At 37.4% G+C, this 24,189-nt stretch overlaps 2 protein-coding genes across 2 annotated transcripts; one reads left to right on the top strand and one right to left on the bottom strand.

Annotated features, from left to right (window-relative positions):
* Positions 1-3,597: 3,597 nt before the first annotated feature.
* Positions 3,598-15,219, bottom strand: stip1 (stress-induced phosphoprotein 1). Its single transcript, XM_042499739.1, has 14 exons — positions 15,160-15,219; positions 10,883-11,092; positions 9,922-10,063; positions 8,671-8,812; positions 7,347-7,512; positions 7,127-7,253; positions 6,658-6,760; positions 6,092-6,212; positions 5,307-5,403; positions 5,096-5,220; positions 4,955-4,991; positions 4,748-4,851; positions 4,167-4,339; positions 3,598-4,081 (listed from the first exon to the last, which is right to left on the bottom strand). The coding sequence occupies exons 1-14, from the start codon at positions 15,166-15,168 to the stop codon at positions 4,009-4,011; spliced, it is 1,629 nt and encodes a 542-aa protein (XP_042355673.1). The 5' UTR covers positions 15,169-15,219; the 3' UTR covers positions 3,598-4,008.
* A 2,499-nt stretch (positions 15,220-17,718) lies between these two features.
* On the top strand, positions 17,719-23,972 carry LOC121953006 (spermatogenesis-associated protein 22). Its single transcript, XM_042499913.1, has 8 exons — positions 17,719-17,781; positions 18,040-18,176; positions 19,493-19,630; positions 19,970-20,159; positions 21,858-22,251; positions 22,340-22,460; positions 23,038-23,135; positions 23,744-23,972. Exons 2-8 carry the CDS (start codon positions 18,137-18,139, stop codon positions 23,933-23,935), a joined length of 1,173 nt encoding a protein of 390 aa, XP_042355847.1. The 5' UTR covers positions 17,719-17,781; positions 18,040-18,136; the 3' UTR covers positions 23,936-23,972.
* The last annotated feature ends 217 nt before the right edge of the window (positions 23,973-24,189 follow it).

Raw genomic sequence — 24,189 nt, 5'->3', positions numbered from 1 at the left:
ATTCTAGGACACTTCTAGGAATTCAGGATGTCTCTCGGATTTTAAGAAGTTTCTAGGATTTTAGGACGTTTCTAGGAATTTAGGAAATTTCTAAGATTTTAGGATGTTTCTCGGAATTTAGAACATTTCTCAGATTTTTGGTCATTTCTAGGATTTTTGCATGTTTCTATGATTTTAGGATGTTTCTAGGATTTTAGGGTATTTCTCAGATTTTAGGACATTTTTAGGGTTTCAGGACATTTCTTGGATTGTAGGATGTTCTAAGATTTAGAACGTTTCTCAGATTTTAGGACATTTCTAGGATTTAGAACATTTCTCTGATTTTTGGACATTTCTAGGATTTTAGTACATTTCTCAGATTTCAGGATATTTCTAGGGTTTTGGGATTTTTGGATATTGTGGTCTTAGCTAGAACCTCTGTCATGGGGTGCAGGGGATCCTTCACTCGTACTTTTTCTTATAAACAAGTTCTGTTTTGATGCTGATTTGTGCACCCTTTTTCTACTGAAAATACAAAAACAATTCCCAGTGTGAATCACTTTATTTTTATTGTGAATTAGAAAATGGTTGAAGGGCCACCCAGACTTGAGCGGTCCACTTGTGATCCGATCACCCAAGATTCATGATTCTAACTTTCAAAGGCCTACACTCTGCAAAGGGATATTTGCCAACGCGTACCACAAATATCCATATCTTGGAAGATATTATTTTAAATGATGGTTAGCATAAGGATTTACACATTTTCTTCTATGAAGAATCTGTCATTGTACTTTTTATTGGTGTGTACTCTAAGTTTAAATCCACAAAGACTGTACCATAAAATGTTGGTTTACTACTGCATTGAGTTACTGCCAGCATTGTTCTGTCTTACAGGACAAAAAAAAGCCACCACTGACCTTTAAAATACATTCAGATACTGTATATTTCACTGTACAACTGATTTCCATTTGACATTACACATCTTGGGACTGCTTCTTTTACATCACGCGAGTTCCACGTTTGTTGTGTGTAGTTTGTGTTTACAGCAAGACTTTGATGTGAAAATGCCCAAAAACCAGCTGCTGTGTTGTTTGCCGTAGAGAAATCCAGACCGAGCAGTTCTTCTGTGGTAACGTGAAAACAAAAACAGTTAATTTCTAACATATTTGAGTCCCTCTTGGAAACCACAGCACAGAGGCACACAGGCTTCGGTATCCTTAAAGACAAGTCAACAAACATTAAAGATGTATTATAGAGTGAGACAGTTGTGATCCCCATTACTCAACCAATAGAGCGAATCACAGTGAGCACACTAACACTTCTGGGTATGTGAAATAAACAACCTTTTTTCGGCTTTTTCCTTCATTTTATCGGACAGATTGGGAGTGAAAGTGGGAGAGAGAAGCGCCGTAGCAAACTTGTTTATTTCTGCTGTCATTTTCGGCTGTAACATTTAAAGGTATATAATTAAACAGGGTGGTTCAATTTATCTGGGATTTCTGCTGTAATTATTTTCTGATAAACCAAATTTACATCCACGCTGTGGACAGGAAACCTGTACCAGACACCTAAAAAAAAACAAAACCCCAAAGGAGAGGTTGCAGATGTTAGTTTCGAAATTAGTATCCTGCCAAATGTCCCTCCTTTTGTTCCTGAGATATGATGCCAAATGGCCACAAATGTGTTTTTCACAGTGAAACTGACCTTTATAAAATGTCATTACTTCATCATTATATCCTATTTAACATTTGTGTCATCTTTGTCTTAATTTGCTTACATATGAATTCTTCAGTTATGGAAGAAAACATGTTTTGTGTGGTCACAGTGACCTTGACCTTTGACCACCAAATTGTTACCACTCAATAGTTAAGTCCAAGTAAACGTTTGTGCCAAATTTGAGGAAACCCCCTCAAACCCTTCTTGAGATATCACATTAATGAGAATGAGACAGACATAAGGTCACAGTGACCTTGACATTTGTCTATCAAACATAATCTGTTCATCCTAAAGTCAGAGTGGATGTTTGTCCCTAAAGGTCTTCATCAGATCCAATCCAAATGGACGTTTGTGCCAAATTTGCAAAAACTACGTCAAGGTGTTGATGAGGTTATGGCTTTCACAAGAATGAGAGAGACATGGTCACGGTGACCTTGGCCTTTAACCCATGAGCACCAAATTTTGAACGGTTCATTTTTTAGTCCAAGTGGTCGCTTGTGACAAATTTTAAGAAATTCCCTTTATGTGTTCTTGAGATATCGTGTCCATGAAAATGTGCATACGGATAAGTATACGACATACTGCATTAGGAATATTTTTACTGAAAATATAGTGTACGCTTTAATTTTTTAAGAGGGACATTTTTAGATGGCTAAAAACTAACCGAGGTAGCATTTGCTTTCATTTTATGTACTTGACGCACTAGTTTTCTACCCAGAAGTTATTGTAAACAGACACCGTGATTCGGTCTATAGTTACTTGTTTAGAAAGGCAAATCCACCCTTTAACTATCATTTTATTCCCTGTTAACTTGACATATTCAAGTCAAACAAGTTGTCACATTTTGAAAAGTAAACCTACACTTTTAGACCTTTTTAGAACAAATATTTGAGGTCAGTCTAAAGTATCTACTTCTCCCAAAGTTTAAACTCAATCACCAAATCATAACACTGAGGACTGTATTTTTAGGTCAACTCATCATGCTTGTTCTCACAGAGAAGTACATCCTCCACACTTCTCCTGCATGTTGCTGATATTCAACTGACACAAGAGATTTGCATACAAGTTATACATTTTTGACTAACAAAACTACTCAAATGCCTTAATCGCTTCACCCTTTGAAACCTGGATCGACATATTTTTTCTTGTCGTGCATTTGTACACCTTTCACAAGCATTAAGACTTCTGAAATGTGAGCAATTTGGTTTGATTTCTGTCAAAAACATCGGGGAAAAGGCAATTGGCAGTTTGGTAAGAAGTGTTACGCAAAAGGCAAGAAATCTGTAAAAGATGAAAAAAGAGAGGTAGAGATTATAAGAAAAGATCCAAAAGAAAATAGGGAAAATTCCCCAAAAACTATAGTTCTAATTATCATAAAGTATATTTAAATGATGTTAGAGAAAGAATATTTCATTTAAATTATTTCTCTTTTTTTTCTAAAGGCAATTCTTGTTCAATTTTGGTTTTGTTTTTTCCTTTCTATTTTAATTTGTTTTACAGGAAACTTTTCTTGTAACTTTTCAGTGATCTCTTGCTAATTTTGTGTCATTTCTTGTTGCCTTTGTCCCATGTTTTTGAATTAATTCAACCTAATATGCTCAGGTTTCAAAGGTTTAATGAACTTGTAAATAAGCCAATTAATATTCCATCACTGCAAAATAACCCTCTTCTATAATAGCATTGAACAGTAATCTCCCAGTCCTCCAGCTACCACATTCAAGGAAACAATCAGCGTTTCCCTGAGTTCAGCTGTTCACAAAAAAAACATCAATTTAGCCAAAAGGCTCAAAAACAGCATAAAGGATATTCAGACCAAAAGAGAGGAAAACAAACTTTAAAGCACGGTGATTAATCAACCCTAAAAAACGACAAAGAGTTAAGAACAACGACCAAAGTTGACAGTTTTAATTTGTGATCTACATTTTATTTTGTGTGTAGAAATTCTTCTTTTTTTGTTCCATTTCCTTAATACCATGAACCAAACAGGAAAATGTGATCAGCCTCAGGGTGGATTTCCCCTTTAAACACTGCGCTGTGCTGTTTTAAGATGTATTTGAGCATCTTTAATCCAGTTTGTTTTTTCTAAGGTTTTCTGGAGTCCTCAAGTTTTTTTTTCAGATGACACACAAGATGCTTTTTTTAATACAATGTAAAAGTCATGAAACTGATTTTAAAAAAACATAACTTACACACAAAGTCTCAGGGAGACTAAGAACAATATATTTTTGAATTTGAAGGCAAGAAAGGAGGATGTAGTATTTTGGAGGGATTTGCACGTTGTTCCGCTGTTGTCTTGGAGTCTCTTGGTTCTCGTCAACGAATGGCTATCAGTCCGACATCAATGAGTTTCTGAATCTTCTGAGCAATGACTGGATTCTTTAAGTGGCTGAGAATCGGACACAAAGAGAGAAAACATGAAGTTTTATGGTGCTACTAGACAGAAAGAGACGGAAGAACGTTGGTAAACTTACTCGCTAAGCGCCTGAGGGTCCTTCTGCATTTGCTCGAGGATCATGCGCATGGCTGGGTCGCTCATAATCTGCTGCACCTCGGGATCAGCCATGGCCCTTTTCTTCACCTCCTCGGGACTGTCGTTCCTCATGGCCTGACTGACCATGCAGCGCTGCAAGCCTTCTGTGGCTTCCTGAATGTGAGGAGGGCGAATAATGGTTAAAAAAAAACAAATCAATCCATTACAGGGTCATCAGAGTATCTCAAAATGTCACTTTTTAGCTTGTTTTATAGAATTTGACGCGCAATATTTCTTCCAATTTTATTTGGGTGGTCACCTAAGCCTTACTGATAGGACCACCATATTGACAATTTTCAGAAAGGCGGCATATTATTTACTCACAAGGACTGTTTGGAACATTTTAAGCACTTTGATAATATTGGCTGTGTTCATGCAGATGGCATTTACTTTTTACATAATGTCAAAAAAATGGAATTGAGGTAATAACCTGCTTTTTCAGGTGGTAAAAAGCATTTATAGATCATAAATGTGCGTAAATCTCTTCTATCGCTCTGAACTGTGTCGTCTCGTGTAAAATACCTTTGAGGAAGAGTCGAGCTCCAGAGCCTTCTGATACGCATCCATAGCTTTTGAAAAATCTTTCATGGCCTCCAATGCAGCTCCTTTACGTGTGTAGCCTTTTACTGTTGACAGATGTATTTACATTAAACTCTGAATCTAAACTTTTAACATTTACAGAATATGAAGAACTATTCTATTAAAGTTCAAATACAGTCTCCTACTTACTGAAGGTGGGCTCCAGTTTGATGCACTCTTCACAGTCCTGATGAACAAAAAAAAGACTATCATAAGCGTATTTTTTACATGCAGAGGCACTTTTTCGTCAGGTTAGAATCACATTAACAGATTTAAAGAGCTGCGTCGTACCCTCAGGGCGAGCTGAAACTCCAGCAGCTTCGTGTAGCAGGCGGCTCTGTTACTGAAGAGTTTGGCATCGTTGGGGTTTCTCTTGATGGCCTCGGAGTAATGTTTCATGGCTAAGGGGTAGTCTCCTGTGGAGAGGGAAAGACGAGCTCATCTTCATGCAAGTTCTTTAAAGAAGAAACAATGACAACAAACAACCAACCACTGGACACACCTTTCTGGAAGGCGTCATTGCCTTTGTTCTTCTCCTCCAGGGCTAAGTCGGGGTTGATGTAGGCTAGTTTCTCCTGCTCCTTCAAAATCTTCTCTGCCTGCAGACCCAGATGCAGTATCAAGGTGTAAGTCAAGTGTTTCCCCGTCCACATGCACGCCATGCAAATTTAAACAAAAATCAGCTGAAGGGAGCAGTGTGTAAAATTTTAAGGGGATAATTTGTCGATTTTAGCTTTGTATCATAGTATGTGTAGATGAACTGTGGTTAACTTCCCTCTCTTATCAGTGCCAAAATAGTCTTTAAAACTCAGACGGAAAAATCTGGGAGGAACTACAGGCGGACAATAGCAGCTCTGCTAGAACCTGGTTCAATGCATCTCTCCCAGTTTTATATAAAGTTAATGTTTGATTGTGCGCTGTCACTGTCTAAATAAAATCACATTACATTATCTGCACAGGTCTCTTCCTCTCCAAAACAAACAAATGTTGGTCACGAGTCAGTGTTACATTTGTCCTTTCTGAGCTGCAGAAACATGGCAGAACTTGCTCCCTGTGTGAGTATAAACCGCTCATTCCTAGGTAACGAAAACACAATTCTTATTTTTTTAGTTGAATATTCACCAAAAAACAAAAACACACACTATATTATATTCTATTTGTGCAAATACACCCCCCTAAATCCTACACACTGAACCTTTAAAATGTAAAAAAGTCTGGATTTACTGCATAACGATCTGAGGTTTAATCATTAAGCTCCACTCAGTGTGAAATCAGACCGCACTGCACCTGTTGACACTTCTTCAAGACGTCTGGAGTACGATGCTCCGTCAGGCTCTTGTTGAAATACTGAATTGCCTCTTTGTATTTTTCCTGCTTGTAGTATGAGTTTCCAATCCTAGCCAACGCCCTGTGCACACAGAGGGAGGAGAAAGCAGAAAATAAACATAACATTACACCAGAATGCTTTTTTTTCAACTCAAGACTCAAAAAGCGAACGACTCAGTAGCACCTATGTGCTCTTGAACAAAATCCTCAGGTTGAACAGACGGATATTTAGCATCCTAACCCAACATCACTGTCTCATCTTTGGCCAGTTTGTAAAATGAGAAATAACAGAGCAGCACTGCCACCTAATGGTTCTTGTAAAACACAATTTTCTCTAGTCTCACGCTGGCTGGCCGCATGTTGTTTCCCATCCAGATTAGAGAGTAAATAAATAAATTAGTAAATATATTCCCACAAGACCCACAAAAGATCCGTCCTGCCCTCTGGGTTGAGGTGTAGAGTGAGGTTAAATTCACTCAAGTAAAAAAAAAAAATAAATCAAAGACAGTACTTTTTGCAGAACTTACTTTGCAATTTGTCTGTAGTCTTCCCGGTTCTCTCTGCCAACATCGATGGCCTTCTCACACAGCTCTCGGCACTTCTCATATTCTCCCTTCTCAAAATACACAGCTGGAGGAATCACACAGACAAGACAGCGTTAAGAGCGAAATGCAATCAAACAAATCCAGCCCTCGCTATAGCTTACATTACGTGACGGGGAAAAGTCTGAAGAAGAGGACAATGCGTACGCGGTCGTGGTTGGGAAAAAGTCGCCAACTTGGCACGCCAGTTTCGCAACGAGAGCTCAAAGTATTTATTTGCATTTAGCATGCACAAGCAGTGTGGCGCTGATCAGTGCGTCATTTCTATTGATTGGTTCGTGGATGTAGATTTTTTTTCAATATTTCTCAGTGGACAACCCAGATTAAACTCCAGAAATTCAGAATTATCTTTGCGTGTGCTGCTATTTGCTTTCCAACACGTGAGAATATTTACCTGCTTTATTGGATATATAGGTCATGTTGGTGGGGTCGTGTTTGATTGCTTCGTCATAATGTTTCAGAGCCGTGTCAAAGTCCTTGTTCTTATATGCAGTGTTCCCGAGCTCCTTTTCCTTCAAGGCCTGTAAGAAAAAGGAATTAGAGGATTTAAAAAACTAAGAAAAAAGGATTCAACATAAACTCGTTAAAAGTGAAAAGAATATTGAAATCTTTACGTTTCTCTTGTTTTCAGGAAGGTCGTCCTCTTTGGGAGGTGGTGGCTGAGTCTCTTTGGGTTTCGGGGGTGGAGGGGGAGTGGGCTCCTCTTCTTCTTCCATCTCAGAGAGGTTCAGACCCAGCAGCACGGACAGAGTGGTCATCACTCGGGGATCCTGCAGCTTCCTGCAAGACGGTCGGGCAAAAAGAGAAATGCATTTCCAATATCCCAGCACTCAGCACCATCATACACTCAAAGTGTGTGAAGGAGCGATTCTGCAGGTCCTTCCTTCCTGCTGCTGTCAGACTGTACATCCAGCACTGCTCCCTGTTAGAGGTCGACCGATAAATCGGCCATTATGAGCCTTTCACACATACATCGGAGCGTATCCGCATATATTTTTTCCGATATGTGCTAATAAAACTTTTTTACACCATATAATACAGAAAACAGGTTTAGAAATGGTCAGCAATTGACTGATACTGAACAGTACTGATGTTTATTTAGCTATTTATTTTAATGTATTTATTCTTCATTTAAATGCTCAGCCCAGTGCGGATTGAATTTTATTTTTATATTCTTTTTTTGAATGGTCAGTGAAGACTAATGCTGAACACATACAGTATTGATGTTTGTTTTATTTGTATTTATTCTTTATTTTTGTTTGTGTGTAATGTTACATATGTAAACTGTAAAAACTTTAAAAGAGAAGCCTTCTGAGTACTCCTGCATAGTCATATTGGTGCTAAATTAGTGAACAATCCACATAGAAACGATCTATTTTCATTCCAGCTCAAAAGTTCACTATATCGGTCGATATATCTGATACATTTTTCCACTATAAAATCGGTATTGCTCTCAAAAATCCCATATCGGTTGGGCTCTACTCCCAGTTCACCACACAGATTTTGATTCGTTTTCAGTGTTACACATGCTAAGAAGGATCGAGCCACAACAGAGAGGATGATTTTTCACAATAAGAAGAAAATGTGGAATTATAGTGAGCCTAGAAAAACTGTAATCTTGCACTGGCTCTGAGCAACAACATTTCTCAATACATTTCCAGACTTTTTTGTGCAATTCTACCCAAAGAAACCACATTTTTTGTTTTTCCAGTCCTGCCTCGGGTCATAATTTGTTAGTCTTAAATCAATGTTGGCACATGGGAGAGGTTTGTCTCTTAGGGCTGCTATCCATTCAGATCTATTCATTTTTACCCAAACCACAATTTATTTTCCTAACCACAACCAAGAAATCGCTCTCTGGCACAAAGCCCGGAAGGCAAACTTCTCCCAGCAGCAGAGTGTTGCTAAAACTGACACATTTTTAAAAAATGCACGTACGTGCCGAGCTCCGACGGTTTGTTCCTGAGCTGCTCCAGCAGTTCTCTGTAGCTGGGATCTGACATAAGCTCACGGGTCCGAGAATCGCTCTCCAGCTTCTGGTACAAGTTGGGCATGGCGAAGGGGTTCATCATTGATTTCTCTGGTGAAGCAAAAAATTATGATTATTAGTGTAATTTACATGGTCAGAGAGAAGTAGTTCACTGCCAATATGTCATGCATTAATATTATTTTCTACTTTTAGTGAGTTCATTTTTAGCCAACATCATTCCTAATTAGAAATATCAGATATTCATTAATTTCCCCTTAACTGCCAGTGGGGTTTTTTTCAGGATGCCACAATGGTTTTAGATGAAAAAACTGATTATTTTTCATTACTACATGCTAAGTAGATTTTTTTTATTATAACAGCCTGAGATATGTTGATGATTTTCAGCAACGCTGATTATGAAACAGCATGTATTTTCTCCTTATTCAAAATATGATTTAAAAAAATAAACCTTATCAGGTGGAAAATAGTAAAAATGCAAAGCAAAAGCAAAAAGCAATGAAAATTTTAAATTTTTTTTTTTTTTTTGACTTGGAGATGGGGGCCATTTCCCCAATTTTATTTTTAGCATAAAACTTATTTGGTGCTGTTAATGCCAGAGACATTCAATAAATTATATATATATATAAATGTTGTCAATTTTTTGAGATTTTACAATGCAACGTCAGAAAAGGACTACTTCCAATAATATTATGACTTATGAAAGATCGATTTAAACACATTTTAATACCAATCAAGGTCTTCTTTTTAATTAATAAATTGAATTACTTTTAAGGATTTTTAAGGATTTGTGGGAACCCTGTGCATATTTGATTTTGTTCTTTAATAAAGCAAAAATATTTCTTTTCTAACAATTTCAGGATTGATCTATGGATCAATCAGTAGAATACGGACAACTAAAATGATCTCCAGCTGCAGCCTTAATGCCAACACATCTTGCACAGGTCTAAGATTTAAATTTAGCAGCTCTTTCACTCATCTGAAACCTCTACTACTTGCTTATTGTCTGAATGAATCACAGCACTCAAAACCCAAGTGGACTGCCCACTTTCCTTTTGAAAACTCGCGCACTCACAATGGGATTTTACTTCAGTGATCCTCTCGGCAGCCATCTCTAAATCCTCCGCCCACATAGGAGGGGAAAGTGAGTCACATCATAATGCCGTTTTTCTGTCGAACATCGCAAATTCAACTGTTTTTACCTGCAAGCCGAGCCTCGATGTTCTGTAAGCCATCCTTTAGCTGCTGGTTACTTGGCTCTTGCCGGAGTCCCTCTTGGTAGGTTCCTTTAGCGTCCTCCAATCGGCCGAGGAACTCCAGCGCTGCAGCTTTGCGGGAGTAGCCCTGGGTGATAAAAAATGAAAATATTGCAGATTCTCAATTTTAATTCCTACACGTCCTGTCAACAGAATAATAACGCCGAGGTTCATACACACGAGGCAAATTTTCAAGATCGGACGCTTTCTGAAACAACCATCGATACTCCTTATCGGTTCTTTTTCATTACCATGTAACAGCTTTTTAAAATATAAATTATTTTTAAAAATGATGAATTCAGAACAGGATTAGAGTCGAATATTTAAATATAATAATTATTATATAATAGTTATTTATGAAAGGGAAGTTGGTGGTGCAAAAGCTGCATTTTTTAACACCCTCTGAAGCCCTGTTTACTTCAAAAACAAAAAAAAGTTTGTCTTTAAAATTTTTGGCCATTTTTTTCCAAGTGATTTGAATAGAAAACCTTTTGACTTTTTTTCCCTTTAAAATGATTTTAACAGAAATCATTTAAGTCTTTTTTTAAGATGACTTTTAAAGTTAAATATTTTTTCTTTTATTTTTCTTTTTAATTTTTGGGGGGATTTTTGAAGCAAACATTTTTTCCCCTGAAAATCTTTTGATGACATTTTCTTTAAAAATCCCCCAAATTACACTATTTATCACAATTATTTTTTAGATTTTTCACATTTACAACATGGACACATCATGTGTTATTATACAGGTTTCTGAACAGATTTCCATGACTTTTCAAAAACTGTTTGGGTTTACTATTTTTACCAAAACTTTTCCAAGCCTGGACATTGCTTTTTGCAAATTAAATGAATTTTCCATGTTTTTTAATGACCATACGAACCCTAAAAGGCAGAACAGACGACTTCTCACCTTGCCCCAGTCAGGCTTGATCTTGATGGTCTGAATGGCATCCTGGAGAGCGTTTTCATAGTTGCCCTTCTTGGCGTAGGCGGCCGAGCGGTTACTGAACAGGACGTGGTTTGAAGGGTCGAGGGCCAAAGCTTCGGTGTAGCAACGAACAGCCTCGTCAATGTTCCCTGCACTCAGCGCCTTGTTGCCCTGGTCTTTCAGTGCTGAAACCTACGAGCCAAAAAGATAAAACCAAATTAAGAATTAAGAGACAAATTCACCATTTAGCACATATTGCTGAGCAGATCAGACTTCATACGAAAGAGTGAGTAAAATGAAGAATCCCTAGGGTTAATGGCTACTGATTTTGAAAATGTGCTACTACTTGTTTCACTAGAGTAAGTCCTTAATTTTTATTTATTTTTTTGACAGGAGTAAAAAGGTTCAGTGGAAGGACAGAGAATAGAGAAAATTCCACCTTTGTTAAACTTGAATTTTTTTCCTTTATTTTCTTATTTGTGTTTTTCTAATTATTATCATCATCTTATTATTATTATTATTATTTTCTTGTTTTAGTACAAATTTATTGTCCTTTCTTATTTTTTCATATTAGTTTTTTTAGTTACTTTTTAAATTTATTTTCTGATTGTGTATTTATTTTATTTTTTCTCTTGTTTTACTTGAAATAAATAAAATATTGAATAAAATATGTGGACAGATATGGATACGTACATGTATAATTTTGCGCATGCAAGGACATATAAGAGGGCAAATAGGGAGAGAGAAGCATGGATATTTTACTGATGTTAATCTCAGTTTTATGCTTTTTTTTTTATATTTTTGTGTTTTATCTAATTATTATTACTATTATTATTATTATTCATCTTATTTTATGTATATTTTCTTATTTTTTATATTAGTTTAATTTTCTTGTCCTTTTCTTATTTTTTTTTCTTATTTTATTTATTTATGCATTTTCTCTCTTATTTTATTTGAAATGACTAAATGAAAATATGTGGACAGATATGGATACCAAAGTGTATATAAAATATATGTTTGCAAGGACATATGAGAGGGCAAAAGTAGGTTAGGAACCAGAGCCTTCAGCTACCACGCTCCTCTCCTATGGAACCATCTTCCATTTTCGGTCAGGGAGGCAGACACCGTTTCAACTTTTAAGGGTAGACTTAAGACCTTCCTCTTTGATGAAGCTTATAATTAGGGCTGGCTCAGGCTGCCTGGACCAGCCCATAGTCAGGCTGTGCTCGTGCTGTGGCTGTACTGATACTGTGCCCCTCGCTCGCCCTGATCGTGGTCTGGTCCTGGTTGCGCCGATGCTGTGATCCTGCCTTTGGACTCCTCCCTTTCAACATATGCATGAGACTGTTATCATCACCCTCAACATCATCATAGAGTGCAATTACTAATTTCACACCTACCATTATTGTAATATGACATGCATCTGTTTCTATTATTGCTGTGCCTCTCTCCCCCTCTCTTTCTCTTTCCTTTTCTGCCATGATTGTATTTCATTTGCTATTTATGACATCTATTGCTCGTCTGTCCGTCCTGGAAGAGGGATCCCTCATTATCCTCTACCGCTCTTCCTGAGGTTTCTTCCTTTTTTCTCCCCCCGTTACAGGGGGTCTTTTTGGGGAGTTTTTCTTCGGGTGATGTGAGGGTCTAAGGGCAGAGGGATGTCATATATTGTAAAGCCCTCTGAGGCAAACCATGTTTTGTGATAATGGGCTACATAAATAAAACTGACTTGACTTGAAAACTGACTTGAAATAAGGAGAGAAACATGGAAATAGTCTTTTGCTGTTAAGAGGTCAGTCCTTTTATTTTCTTCTTATCTGTAATACATTTTTTTAAGGAAAGAAAAACATATAGAGATGATAAAGTGTTTGATGGATATCATGTCCTTGTCTCAATAAAAAAGATTGCTTTTAAAGTCACAATACTACAGCTCTCTACCTTCTCTATCACAAAATCTGACACAAAAGCACACGCACACAATCCCCTTTAGCTCTGACCAAAGGGAAGACATCGCTCGCAGCTGCCACTCAGCTGTTCATGTCAGACAGGTGCGGTGGTGATGCTGAGCGATAATATGTCTTTCTTGTGCAAATGTAAATTCACAGTCCTCCAGGTGCAAACTACACTATTCTTCAATAAGATGGCTGGTGATTAGCTCGTAGCCTTGCAGCAGGAAAGTTCGAGACAACAAATGATGACCCCACTTTTTAAAATGTCAGTACCAGAAAATAAACACTTTCTGTTGTTCAGACTAAAACAGTTAATTAGGTTGCTTAGGTTATTTTAAAATGAGCGACAGTTTTTCAGCAGACTGCAAACACATCAGCTGTTTTTTTGATACTCTAAATGTACCTGCACAGAAATGGACATACAGCTAAAAACAAGGGCCAGAAAGCTGAAGAGACGATAGTAAATCAATGGAATAAATATGGAAATTATGAATCTGTTAGCCCTTTAAGCCCTGTATCGACATCAGTATTTAAACCTTTAAACTCTGAGCAAATTGGTTTGATTTCTTTCAAAACGATTGGTGGAAAGGCAATGAGCAACTTGTAGCAAGAAACGTCCCGCAAACTGCAAGAAATTAGAGTTTTTAAACATTATTTTTTTGAAAAAGCTAGGGAAAAATGTATAGTGTTATGATCTTAATTATAATTATATATTTGAAATTATAATATTACAATGATTGTTGGGGTGTTGTTTTTTTTCTGAATAATTCCCTTGTGGGGTTTTTTTTTTTTGTTTAGTTTTTTGTTTTTACATCTGTTTAATTCTTTATTTTTAATGCTTTTCATGGAATTTGGTTGTATGTCCAGAGGATTATATCTATTTTATTTTATTCTGCATACTGCATATTCAAGAATTATTTTACAATATTATTATAACAGTTAAACAGTTTTTTAAACAGTAATTTTCTTGTGTGTTTTAACTTTTCCCATTTTTTTGATTGTTTAGTTTTTTGTATTTTTTATTGTTATTATTTAACACTAATTTTCTTGTATGTCCAGATGATTCTAATAAACATAATTATTTTTTACTTCACATTGGTTTTTTTTTGTCATTGTTGTTAATTTAATTTAATTTAGTCTTATAATTAACTTCTTATTTTTAATGCTACCTGCTTTTAATGCAGGCATTTTAACAGGCAATTACCTTTTTTGTTATAGTGTTATAGTTTGTTTGTTTGTTTAGTATTAGGTAGTTGATATTTCTAATATTTTATTACAAAATTTCAGGTAATTTTCTTTTTTTTCTAACATTTTTGGTAATTTCTTCTTAGCTGCACATAGCTTCAAATGAATAGGTTATGATGACTTACCAGATCATGATCATTATTATTATTATTATTATTATTATTATTATTATTATATACAAGTAGAGTCTCAAAATGAGCTAAATGCCTTTACTTGGGTGAAGTGCTTGACCTGCCCAGCTGCAGGTCTGGTGACAGCCCGGCAGCTAACGCCAAAAATACGGCTGTAGCCATGACAGCGGCACCGTGTGCATCTAGAAAGATCCTCCGGTGTGAGTGCAGGGTACTCCGGTTGAAGCAGATCCAAAAATACTCCCGCAGCCATGTGCTACTGACGGACTGCAGCACTTTAGCTGTCGGTCCTTTAGACACAACATCTACACGCGACAATTAACTCTCCGGTTTAATCACGGCTTTCATTTGTCCGTCACCTCGGTAATGATAGCGCTCACGTTGTGCGCTAATGTTAGCTGTAACACTGTGATCTGCTAACTTGCCGGTAATTTGCAAGAAATTAGGGAGTTGTCTGTTATATTGAAGCCCGAGAAAAGGGGCTAACAGCAGCTGGCACACCTTGTTGTGTTATATTAAGCGATAAAGCAGTTGTAGTTAAGTCATATGCGTTAGCTTAACAATTAGCTAACCTTGCCGTGTGCTAACATAAATTAGCCACAGACGAGCACAAATTAACAAAAAAACACTGAATCGACACGTATTATACGAAGCTACACTGTAGACTAATATTGTCAAAATATGCTCTGTTTGCTAAAAAACTCAAACAAATCAGACAACATCAGCCCAACAGCTACAGCACACTACTACCGGATTTACGCTAAGCTAACAGGCTAACTAGCTGTATGATATCAAACAGAGTAAAGAGCTGCTAACTTCACCAGCTGCCGAATTATTATCGTAAACTGTATTAAAACCAAAATAACTCATCGATATTATTTTAAGCATGTGAGTTTGGGTATAATTAAGGAGATAGTTGCAGTCGGACACTCACTTTCTCCATGGTGCAAGCATGAGGTTCCTTCCAGAAACTACTGCGGACTAGCGCCTCCCCCTGAACGACACGCGGGTTGCCAGTTTGGGGTGTCGAAAAGACGTAATTCAGATTTTTTGTTTTATGTGCCCCGCTGACTGAAACGTCCAGAAGAAGCCAGAAAAACATGTGATACGCAAGATTACTTTTACATGCTGTCCAAGATGCACAGAGCTGATGGTATTTTTGGAGACAGATGAGGTAATTGAGGATCGTGGGGTTTTTTTTTTGTTTGTTTAACGCTTTGAAACCTGGAGTGACATCACTTTTCTTGTGCTGCTTTCTTGCCTTTTACTAGTACTTAAACCTTTGAACCACACACACACACACACACACACACACATAAAATTGTACATTGTTTGTCCTGCATGTCTTTCTTTCTTTCTTATTCCTCGATTGCAGTTTTTTTGTTGATTTGAATTTTTAATTATTTTCATTAGGATTGAATTTCTAAATAAGCTTGAGTCATGTATGACATATCTTTAAAAAATAAGTTTGTGAGTTCCTAATTAACACTTGATGTTCTCACCAAGAAAAAAAACAATGGAAAATGTTTTTTTTTTTTTTTTGCATTTTTTTTATTTACTTGGGGCTCTAATAACAAGAATCAGTGTTTATTTTTTAACATACATAGTGAGTTTATATATATGTGTGTGTGTGTGTGTGTGTGTGTATTCATATGTATGTATGAATATATGTACACATACATATACATATATGTATATACATGTATGTATGTATGTATGTATGTACATACAGATATACATATATTTATTTGCGAGTGCATGTACTGTTTATACACACACAAACACACACACACACACACATATATATGAATGATCAAAAGTTTATTATTATCATAAATGTTATTATTATTATTTCATAGCAAATAATCAATCTTAATTACATTATCTTAGCTTCACAACCACAAATGTGCCTTTGGTTAGAGGGTGGTAAAAAAATATTTGACCCTTATTTGACTTTATTTTTGCCATAAAGTTAGACTGATCTGTTCAGTAAGACCTTGAAAGGTTAACAGGGGGAGCAGATGCTCCTGGTTTCACCACACCAGTTTTAAAGGATGCTGCACATCTAAACTGTTTCTCTGTAAGAGCACAATGTCCTTCGAGCAGACACCGCATAAACAAACCCCATAAAGATGTCATATTTTTATTACATCAGAACATAAGTGGTGCTGCAGCATTCATGACTCAGTAACTGAATCATTTGTTTTGGACTGCAGAGCTGAAATGAAAGAGATTCAGAGGATTCAGGTAGCAGCTGTTTTGTCTTTCACCTGGAATAAAGTCTAATCATCTACACAAATTGTTTGCTGACCCATAGTTTCTCAGAAGCAGAGGGCGTAGCGGAGACCATCCTGAATAGACCATTGATGCTGCTGTTGCCATGGATTCACCGCCTGAGGAAACAGGAGACAGAGACTCCATGTGTGTCAGGATCAAACAGTGGTCCTCGGACTCAGCGAGGATGTCACACAGACATGCCGAGGCTGAGGTTTCGCCTCGGGCTCTGAGCGAAAGGATGGGCAGAGCTGGTGGGTGTGCAGCCTTTGCCCTTTTCTTTTCTTATAGACTCTCCAACAACACGTCTCCATTTCTGTTTAACTTCTCCACTGAAACACCACAAGAAGAGCAGTGAGGTTCACATGTAAGCAGAGCTTTGCAGTCAAACCTGGACTACAACGTCAATCCTTTGACACCTGTTAAATCTTTTAGGCATTTTGTTTGTTCGTTTGCTTGTTCTCTGTAGATACTGTACATATCTTATTATTACTATTATTGCTATTTTATTTTATTCTATTCTAAGTGCCTCCCTTGTATATATATATTATATATTATATATATATATATATATATATATATATATATATATACACACATACACATTTGCATTATTTTGCTCTTTTTAACAAATATTTCATTCAGTCACTACTCTCTTATTTTTTACCAGTCTGGTAAAAAAAATAAATAAAAAATAAAAAATAAAGTAAAATAAAAAAACTTGCAATCAAGACAAAAAAAATGACACAAAAAACCTTTCTAGATAAACTATATACAATTATATACATATGTATAAGGAGTATCAACCAAAGTATTAAGCAAAAATATTTAAAGTCTTATAAATATCCAGTTTTTATCAGCTTTGACATCATTCAGTCCAATGCGTGCAATGTTTAGATGTTAATGTCCTAAATCTATTTTGAATTCTTGTATTTTTTGGTTTATTTCGAGTCCATTTACATTGATGAATGGTATATTTTCCATACTAAATAAATAAATAAATAAACATTATTAACATACAAAAAAATTAAATAACCTTTTTACTAATTTAACCCTTGAACCTGTTGATATTTTAAAGAAATATTCTGCTTCTATTCAAATAATTGAACGCAAAGGCATTCATAGGTGAAAAAATAAAAACAAAAAGCAAGGACCTCACGAGCTTGCTAAGGGCACGTGAAGGCAACATACGTCATCAGTGACGTTTTGCGCGTGCCGAACTGTCTAAGGACATCTGGTCTTAGCTAACGTTGTAACTTTTTACTTTTCCTAATCATAAAATGTAAGTATTAATCGATTAATTTACTGTAGTTTATCGAAAACAAGTTAAGCTTGTGAAAATATAAAACGGTGACAACTGTTAGCCGTGTTTTACGGCAGTAATGGCGCCTAACTGAGCTGTTTAAAAATGTTAGCTTTTTAGCTAACGTTAGCTAACAACATTAGCTAAACTAGTAAAGAACCGAAATATGAGTTGGCTTCATTTGTGAAGTTTTGCAACTGAATTTACTCATCATTTTTTTCATCCTTATTTTTTTAGAACCAAGTTTGTGACCAACACGAACCGAGACATCAGTTCGAAGGTCTTTGAAACTTTTAATTTGGTGTATTTCTTTATGTAACTTGAGCTGATTATAATGAGGAGACAGGAAAACCAGCCGCCCAGACCAACAGCAGGTTTGTTTTTAATGTTATTTTTATAATCTGCACACTAGTGAGCTATATTTGTTTTAATTTTGAAAGGTAGCCAACTCCAGTGATTAGTGTTTTATGATATAGAGTAACAGATTGTCCTAGAATGTGTTTTTATATAAACAAATGTCCAGATATCCCTAACTCACTGCATCTGAACTCAAACCGCGTCCAGCGTGTCCTGTCATCATGTCCCCATCACACACGTAGAAGGAGGGAGGGGGGAGACAGTGGACGCTGACACCGGTGTTCAGCAGTTACTGTAAGCAGCGAGCATGCTAATAAACGACAGTGTCAGGACCGGATCGAGACACTTTGGTGCCCCAGACGAGATTGAGATTACCTGTCGGACAGTAAGAGTGGAGCGGACATCTGGAGACACAAGTGCAGACACCGGCAGAGAATGAGAGGGGAGCGGACAATCGGAGACACCAGCAGAGACACTGGCGGAGAATGAGAGCGGAGCGGACACCGGCGGAGACACTGGCGGTGACACCGACAGAGAATGAGAGCAGAGCGACATTCAGAGACACCAGCGGAGATGCGGGCGGAAAATGAGAGCAGAGCGGACACCGATGGAGAATTAGAGCAGAGCAGACAAGACACCGGCAGAGAATGAGAGCGGAGCGGACATCCAGGGAGACACCAGCGGAGAATGAGAGCAGACCGAATCAGTCAGCATCAGTAACTCATCCCTGACTTTCTCTTTCAGTCCGCAGCGCTGTCAGGTCTCATGGTGCAGGCTGGTCAACAGGTCAATGATGAGAAACAACAGGGGCGCTGAGTTTATGATTATTTCTGTCTTTATTTGTTCATTTGTTATTTTTAAGGCAGAACATGATGAAAGGGTGCTAACGGGCGCAGCAAATTATTATTGGGTTTTGTTTTGGGTTTTTTTTAGTGCATCCAGCGACGCCCCTCCAGCATGTGGCGCTCTAGGCGACCTCCTATATCCCCTATGTTTTGTGACCAAACTGTTTCTGTTTGATTTGTTTGTTTTTCTCTCTACTATAACTTATTATTGCTATTATCAGAGTTTTCTAGTTTTCATTGTTTGTTGTCATCAGATCTCGTTTGTTGCATTTTGAGCTGAATATATCAAATGTGCAATATAAAGAAAGTGTTTATTATTATTACTAGACTACTTTTACTTAAGTTTAATTTTAAATGCACTTTGAATTGAATTCTACTTGCAACAGTATATATAGTGTGAGTATAGAATCATTAAGGAGTACTAGTATGGCTTAATGAACCACACAGTCTGATATGTTCAGATATGTTTCCTCTACTGTCTCCATCAGGCTTCCTGTCTGTCCCGCTCTTTAACCAGAAGAAAAGAAACAGACTTCCTTTGACATCTGCCCCCTCCGAGAATGAATTTTTCTCCCACAGTGAATACACGGCAAGCACCAGCTCGGCTACATCTCACAGCACATCAGGTGAAGCACTCATTAGGCTTTACTGTATTTGAGTCACTAGATGGCAGTACATCCAAAGAAAAATATATACACAATGAATCACGGACAAATTGTAATTTCATTTTATTTTTTACTAATAAATCTACCTTATACCTTGAAAAGCAACAAATTTTTCTTATTGAGATTCAATGCTGTCTTATACAGGGCATCTAAGTATAGTTTAAATATGCTAAAAATCACCAATTGAGATTTTTTAAAAGATAAAACACAGGTCAACAGTGTATAGAAATCTCTCCATAAAATAAGATGCAAAGCAACAGACAGTAGAGGCTGCTTTAAGATGTTCCTACCTTTCCTCAGGTACCTATGGATGTTACCAGGCCTCAGGTCTGTCATCTAGTGCTCCACAAAGCCACCAGTGGAACAGACAGAGCGTCCCACAGTCTGCTCCGCTCCAGCAATATGGCAGCAACAGACCTGCTCCTGGACCTGCCCCTGCAGTGAGAATGTATACACCTGTACCACATCCATACAAAGCTGGAGGAATAAGGTATATTTTATTGATTTTCTAACCACTAGTCTTATGGTCAGTGGGTCTACCCATTTCTCAGACAGTTAAGGAGAACTGTGCAGGAATTGTTGGTTACTCTGGTAAACAGTAGACGGGGTTTCCCTTGACCTTCAAATTGCACAAATTGAAATTGAAAATATGAAATGCGCCAAATGGAAACACAATTTAGAAAAAAAAACAACCCAAAAACGTACATTCATTTTAAAAAAAAAGTTTACGCTTGCATGAGGTGGTATTTGAGGTGATTGGAAAAAGCCATAGTTGGTAAAACTGCAACGGAAACACTTTTTTCGCTTTTATAGGTCACATGATGTACAACAAAGAGTCACTCTGCACAGGAAGCCAGTTTATAAATAGCTATGGATATGCACTTTTCAGTAGGAACTGGCTCCCTCGGGCATGGTGCAGTAGGTGCTACAAGAGGTGTTATTGCATTGGATCATTCAGGAGTTTTGAATCCACATTCCTCTGTGAAATTATGAACTATCACCTCCAAGAAATCCCTCATAAGTGGCCACTCCCACATATAAGGGGCTTGCCTTGCCGTTATTGCTTGCATAACATCCCTATGTCGCTTTCAGTTGTAAATAATTAATGGCTAGAGCGGTGGCTGCAATAGAAATAAACCTGCTAATGTTCTGAACATCCATCACCATGCTTGTTTGAGTGGAAATTGCATAACATCACTCACAACATAGTCGCCTCTTAATTGTTTTTTTCGACATTTCAAAAATATCACCTCGCTACTGATTGGGTAACACATCTGTCACACCCAAACATACCTCAAAGCCGTTCCATGCCGTCTCACACCGCTTTGAGGAAACATGTTGTTCAATCCGGAAATAGTAGCAAAACGGTGCAAAATGTTCTAAATCCTGATTTAGGAGATCAGGGGTCATACATATGAAGGCAGTCAGCGAAGGTAGAGAAATCACACAAGAAACAAAGTCTATAAATCCAAGTAGAGTCAAAAACCACTGAATCAAACAGTAGGAAAAGGCTGGAGAGCTTCGACACACAATGGCGAATCGGAGAAACACTGAACTGAATACACAAGGGCTGATTTCTAAATACACACAGGTGAGTGACACAAGACAGGTGAAACACATGAGGTAATCAACAAAAGTGGGGAAGCAAATATAACACTAAACACAAGAAGAACACATTTCGGAATAAATCAGGAAGTGGACGCACACATAAATATATATATGTGTGTGTGATTTATGTATTCATTTATTCATTTTTTATTTCGGTAATTTTCTTGTAATTTTTTTTTCCCTAGTTGTTTTTCCTAATTTTTGGGCCATGATGTCTTATTAAATTGCTTGTTGTTTTTTTAAGAAATGCAACTGGTGTGCTCAAGTTTTTAAAGGTTTATCTAACCAGACACAGTTAGAAAGGGTTACAGAAATATGGACACCTTCACGTTGTTCCCGGCTGCAAAGGGCAGCCAAAAAGTTGTCAGTTTAATCTTTCTTTGTTACTGTAAATTAATTTCATCATTAAAAGAGAGAGAGTCCCTGGCAAGCACAGACAATATTTAAAAACAAACCACAAGGAAATTAAAATGTTGCAATTTCAAAAGTTAAAAAAGTTTGCATGTGATTGGTATGTGCTGAGCTTCAATTTTAGATCTCAATATGTGAAAATATATATTTTTTTAATATAAATTTTCAGCTCCAAGATGGGACAGTCCAGCAACTCAGTGAGACAACAGGATCCCAGCTCCGGTGTAAACTCCAGACAGAGCAAATATCAAGCCCCACACATCAGTGCACAAAGCAAGCCACCACCCCACGCTGGGTTCTCTCAGATGGCTCAGCAGTCATCTTACAGGCCGCCCAATCCCACAAATCAGTATTCCCAGCAGCCCAGACCTATCCCTGCTCCTGTCCCTGCTCCTGTCCCTGCTCCTGTCCCCGCTCCTGTCCCACCACCCAGCAGGCCCTCTGCTCGTGCAGCGCAGCCACTAAACAACTCCTGGAAGTTCACTAACAGCTTTGGGCCACAGAGATCCTCCTTTGAGGGGAACAGGAGCACAAATAAACCTCAAAATGCACGACAAACTCAGGTTAAAAAAAAAACATGGAAAATATATATTAAGCTTTCCAAATTTGCCATCAATGTGTCATGATATTTTTGTGATCTGTGCTCAGCAGGACACATTTCCAGAGAAGCCAGCAATCGAGAACTCCCTGAGGATCCTGACTGCAGTTATTGGCGGCATGAGACACTGGAGCCAGTTTAAAGACAAAGTCCCGTACTTATTTGAGATATTTGGTCAGTTTATGAGGAGTTGTCTACGATGTGTACAGTATTAAAAAACACCATTAACCCTTTGAAAGCTGGATTGACACAAGTTTAGCTGCTTTCAGATGCCTTTCACAAGCTCTATTACCCTTTGAAACCTTAGAAATTTGGTTTGATTTATTTCAAAAACACGAGGAAAAAGACAGGAAGCAACTTGGCAAGAATATCCCACACACTGCAGGCAATGAGTAAAAGAAAATAACCTCATAGTTAGTTTTAATTACGGGGAAAAAATAGGAGCAGCAAACGTCATTTATAATTACTATAATAATATACTTGAAATAATGTTACAGGAAAAAATGTGTATATCTATATCTATCTATATATATATGATTTTATTTATTTTATTCTATTTTTTAAGCACTTCTTTGTGGTGATTTTTTTTGAGTTTTTATTTTTATTTTTATGTCTATACTTTTTTTTTCTTTCACTAATTTCTTGCTATTTTTTGGGCCATTTCTTGTTAAGTTGCTCACTGCCTTCTCCCCTTTGTTTTTGCACGAAATCAAACCAGGTTGCTAAACGACAGTTTGAACTCTTCTCTCAGCTACTCTAGACTCTGCGGTCACACTTGGGCACCACGGAGCAAAGAACTTCCTCATGAGAGACGGGAAGGAGGTCGTGCAGTGCGTCTTCTATGAAAATGTGGGTTTGGAAATAAGTGAACTGAATGAATGTGTCAGTGTCACTTTGCTCACATTAACTTGCCCTGAGTCTACTCGGCCTCAGTCAGAAAAATGATGGCTTTTTATGGAAATGATTTGTGTTATCCATGTTTTGTGTGAGTATTTGTGAATATGTTACTGTCCTTGTTTTAAATTTAGAGGCTTTCACATGTAATTAAACTAAAAACTCAGCAGTAATTCCTCATCACTTTGATTCTGGCTGTGAAAAAGTTGCTCCTCCCTTTTACATTAGTTTGTGTTCCCCAACATTAGTGTTTTTTGGTTTTTTGTTTGTTTGTTTAAATAAAAGTCAATGCCAGTGATTCAGTTTATTTTATTTGATCAATTATTAATACGTTTATGTAATAAAACAAGGCTTGTTTAATTTTCAGCAGCTTTAGATCGGACCATTCACACTTTCACGTCGGCCATCATATTTCTCTTACACGCTTGGCAAATGGGAGAAATTTCAGATGATTGCAATCTGCAACCTCACTGCCAGATGCAACTCGATTTAGTGTGGGCAAACAAAATAATTTAATGAAATCAGACCTAATTTAATCTTCATTTGTGCCTCTTTTCCAACAGGAGCAGGAACTGCCGCGTCTCATCCGCGGTCAAGTTCATCGCTGTGTGGGGAACTATGACCGCTGTCGAGATGTCCTAAAGTGTGTGTCCGTCAGACCCGGCCTGCCGTCAGAGCTGAGGAACGCTCAGGAGGCCGTCAAAGTCTGCGACGCAGAGATGAGGGCGCTGGTCAAATCACTCAGTGAAGTCTGAGCGCGTCAAATGAAGGTATCATCAGCAGTGCAACACCAACCGCTAGAAAGTTCACCAGTATTTAATACATGAGAGCCAAAGTTAGAGCTACATAGATAACTTTTGTAATGGTTAAAAGTCCCAATAGTTTTTAAAAAAACATTTGAGGTTTTATAAAAGTTTTTTGGGTGCTGTTGTGTTGAACTTTAACAGTTGAATTCACTTGCATGTTCTAGCGTAATGTTATTGTATTTATTTGTGCAAAAAAAAATATA

Source organism: Plectropomus leopardus, chromosome 13 (assembly GCF_008729295.1).
Source record: "Plectropomus leopardus isolate mb chromosome 13, YSFRI_Pleo_2.0, whole genome shotgun sequence".
Lineage (NCBI taxonomy): Eukaryota > Metazoa > Chordata > Actinopteri > Perciformes > Serranidae > Plectropomus > Plectropomus leopardus.
Note: the sequence above shows the minus strand (reverse complement) of the source record. Positions and strands in the feature narration are given on the sequence as shown.

What these genes read in the sequence shown, in the direction of transcription:
- stip1 (XM_042499739.1), bottom strand. An exon ending in AAACCGTCGGAGCTCGGCAC is followed by an intron (nt 7,513 to 8,670) that starts GTACGTGCATTT and finishes ACCGTCTTGCAG; the next exon opens with GAAGCTGCAGGATCCCCGAG. An exon ending in CTATATATCCAATAAAGCAG is followed by an intron (nt 6,761 to 7,126) that starts GTAAATATTCTC and finishes TGATTCCTCCAG; the next exon opens with CTGTGTATTTTGAGAAGGGA.
- LOC121953006 (XM_042499913.1), top strand. Translation starts at nt 18,137, where the DNA reads ATGAGGAGACAGGAAAACCAGCCGCCCAGACCAACAGCAG. An exon ending in GCCGCCCAGACCAACAGCAG is followed by an intron (nt 18,177 to 19,492) that starts GTTTGTTTTTAA and finishes TGTCTCCATCAG; the next exon opens with GCTTCCTGTCTGTCCCGCTC. An exon ending in TACATCTCACAGCACATCAG is followed by an intron (nt 19,631 to 19,969) that starts GTGAAGCACTCA and finishes ACCTTTCCTCAG; the next exon opens with GTACCTATGGATGTTACCAG.